The sequence below is a fragment of the Schistocerca piceifrons genome, chromosome 1, assembly GCF_021461385.2.
Source record: "Schistocerca piceifrons isolate TAMUIC-IGC-003096 chromosome 1, iqSchPice1.1, whole genome shotgun sequence".
NCBI lineage: Eukaryota > Metazoa > Arthropoda > Insecta > Orthoptera > Acrididae > Schistocerca > Schistocerca piceifrons.
In genome coordinates, this window is record NC_060138.1 from 998,568,967 (window position 1) to 998,571,677 (window position 2,711).

The 2,711-nt window shown below is 46.6% G+C and overlaps 1 protein-coding gene across 1 annotated transcript; it reads right to left on the reverse strand.

The window, feature by feature from the left end:
* Positions 1-513: 513 nt before the first annotated feature.
* LOC124777079 lies at positions 514-2,507 on the reverse strand. The gene is made up of 2 exons (XM_047252360.1): positions 1,604-2,507; positions 514-542 (listed from the first exon to the last, which is right to left on the reverse strand). The coding sequence occupies exons 1-2, from the start codon at positions 2,505-2,507 to the stop codon at positions 514-516; spliced, it is 933 nt and encodes a 310-aa protein (XP_047108316.1).
* Between the last annotated feature and the right edge of the window lie 204 nt (positions 2,508-2,711).

Here is a 2,711-nt window from a genome sequence, read left to right on the forward strand (position 1 = left end):
CACCGACTACACACAGCACAGCACGCACAGTCAGTGATTTTCATACAGAGCGCTACGTGACGTTACCAACATAAAAAGCTAAAGAGCCTACTTACAAAGTGAATGGAATACTAGACAAATTTGAGACCACTTTATTACCTAATATATAAAATTACATTTAACAATTTTGTTCTCAACCAGAGCCAAAGCAAATATTTACGTTGTCACTGAAAGTCGCAATGTACACCGAACGATCAGCCGTCATTAGGCTGCTCTACAGCCACCTCAGCTTCTACCGCCCAAACGGCTAACACAATGGCGACACCATCCGCAACAAAATGCACAACGACCATGGGGAATATAGTGATGCCTTCATGCTCACGGATGGTACGTGGCCTGGCATCACTAACTAGACGAGCGATAACATACCTAGTGGCACTATACCAACAGCGACAATGAAATAACAGAACTGAAAATATCTTCAAAAAAGCTAGAGAAAAGGAAGTCTTTGTTTGGGTCGACTTTGCCTACTTATCAGGCAGAACTGGAAATATCTTCCGAAACTGCAAAGAAATCGTGAATTACCAACAATTATAGGAATGTAACGGTAAGGTATAGTAATTTTCAATAACTTTTGGCTGCTTGATTAGATTAGATTAGATATATTTCCTGTTTCGTAGATCTGAAATGAGGAGATTCATAAAGATAGAGACCATATTGTAAAACTAGAATAAGTAATACATATACATATTTAAAAGAAAATATGTACAGTGTACTATTGTTGCTTCCCTAAATCCTAAGTTAAATGACGCATTTGTTGAATTGATGATAATACTCCTTCTATGTCGGAAAATGCAGTAATGCATAAGGTATCCAAAATATTTAGTGACCATTCCAGAATGAGATTTTCACTCTGCAGCGGAGTGTGCGCTGATATGAAACTTCCTGGCAGATTAAAACTGTGTGCCCGACCGAGACTCGAACTCAGGACCTTTGCCTTTCGCAGGCAAGTGCTCTACCATCTGAGCTACCGAAGCTCGACTCACGCTCGGTTTTAATCTGCCAGGAAGTTTCATATCAGCGCACACTCCGCTGGAGAGTGAAAATCTCATTTTGGAAACATCCCCCAGGCTGTGGCTAAGCCATGTCTCCGCTATATCCTTTCTTTCAGGAGTGCTAGTTCTGCAAGGTTCGCAGGAGGGCTTCTGTAAAGTTTGGAAGGTAGGAGACGAGATACTGGCAGAAGTAAAGCTGTGAGTACCGGCGTGTGTCGTGCTTGGGTAGCTCAGATGGTAGAGCACTTGCCCGCGAAAGGCAAAGGTCCCGATTTCGAGTCTCGGTCGGGCACACAATTTTAATCTGCCAGGAAGTTTCATATTTAGTGCCGATGTTTGATTTTCTGGCTGCTGTAAATGACTAAACTGACCTGCTCTTCTTACAGTGTTGGTGATCTCAACTGTGGATGGAGGCATCCTCGCAGCCATCAGGAAAGCATTCCAATCACTGAAGCATAAAAAGGAGAAAGATGCAACAGCAACAACATCGACACTAACGGTAACCCAGTTGAATGATACCTTAACGATACTCAATACACTAAGAGAAGCAATGCAACCTGACGACATACTGACAACCAGCACGCCGACGCACGCTACGTTGTCTGGCACCACGGCCACCCCTACCATGCTGACAGAAGCGATACCGAGTAGCACGACGGTGACAGCCACTGCGCCAACGCAGTCCACACTGGTGGTCTCCACAGAGGGAGTCTCCGCAGTAACGCCTGCCACAGCAGTGGGTACCATAACGACGGGTACTACGACGACGGTTACCAAGATGACGGGCACTACAACAATGCATGCCACGGTGACGGACAGCACGACATTAGGTACTACGACTGCTGGTACCGTGACAAGGAGTATCATGGCAATGGGTATCCCGACGACAGATACCACGAAGACGGATATCACAAGTACGAATACCACAATTTCAGCTACCACCGGCACTGGTACCATGACAAAGGATACCACAACTGCAGATACCATGACGATGGGTACCACAATTGGAGGTACCACGACGACGGGTACCAGGAGAATGGATACCTTGATAACAGGTGCTATGACGACAAGTACAAGGGTGGCTGATGTCGTAACAGTGGACACCACAGCCACAGGTACCACGGTGACTGATACCACACCTATGGCCATCACACAGACGATCTTCGTCGAAACAGGGACCACAGAAATAGGTACGACTGCATCGGTCCCTACACCCTCGGTTACCGCAGTGGCAGACACAATGGTGACGAACACCGCGGCTGCAGCTGCCATGGTGACGGGCACCATGATGAGAGTCACGACACCATCACTCATTACACCGACGGCCACCATGGTGACACCCATTACGCCCACAGCCATCACGCCGACGACCGTCGCTGTGACAATCATATCAGCAGCAAACGATGCACTGACAATTGCCACTGCCGGCGTCTCTAACACAACGGCAACAGAACAGCCCATCCCAGCCTTCATCGCAGCCAGTTCGTCTACACCAGTGGCAGGTGCGACTAATGGTAAGTTACACGTGACGTCTCTTGTTGTGTACCTTTTCGCTCTATTTCTTCACTGATAATTTAAATTTCCCATTACAGCAGTATCGGGAAACCCGTGCGAAATTTTCGCACTTTTGTAGTGGTAAATAACTACAGTATTTGGAGTAAATGTTGTCGTTGGGAT

Bases quoted from the DNA above. Each gene is read 5' to 3' on its own strand.
- LOC124777079 (XM_047252360.1), bottom strand. From the start codon at position 2,507: ATGAAGGCTGGGATGGGCTGTTCTGTTGCCGTTGTGTTAGAGACGCCG. The intron at 543-1,603 runs GTATGTCGTCAG...ATTTCTTTGCAG, and splicing joins CGTCGGCGTGCTGGTTGTCA to TTTCGGAAGATATTTCCAGT.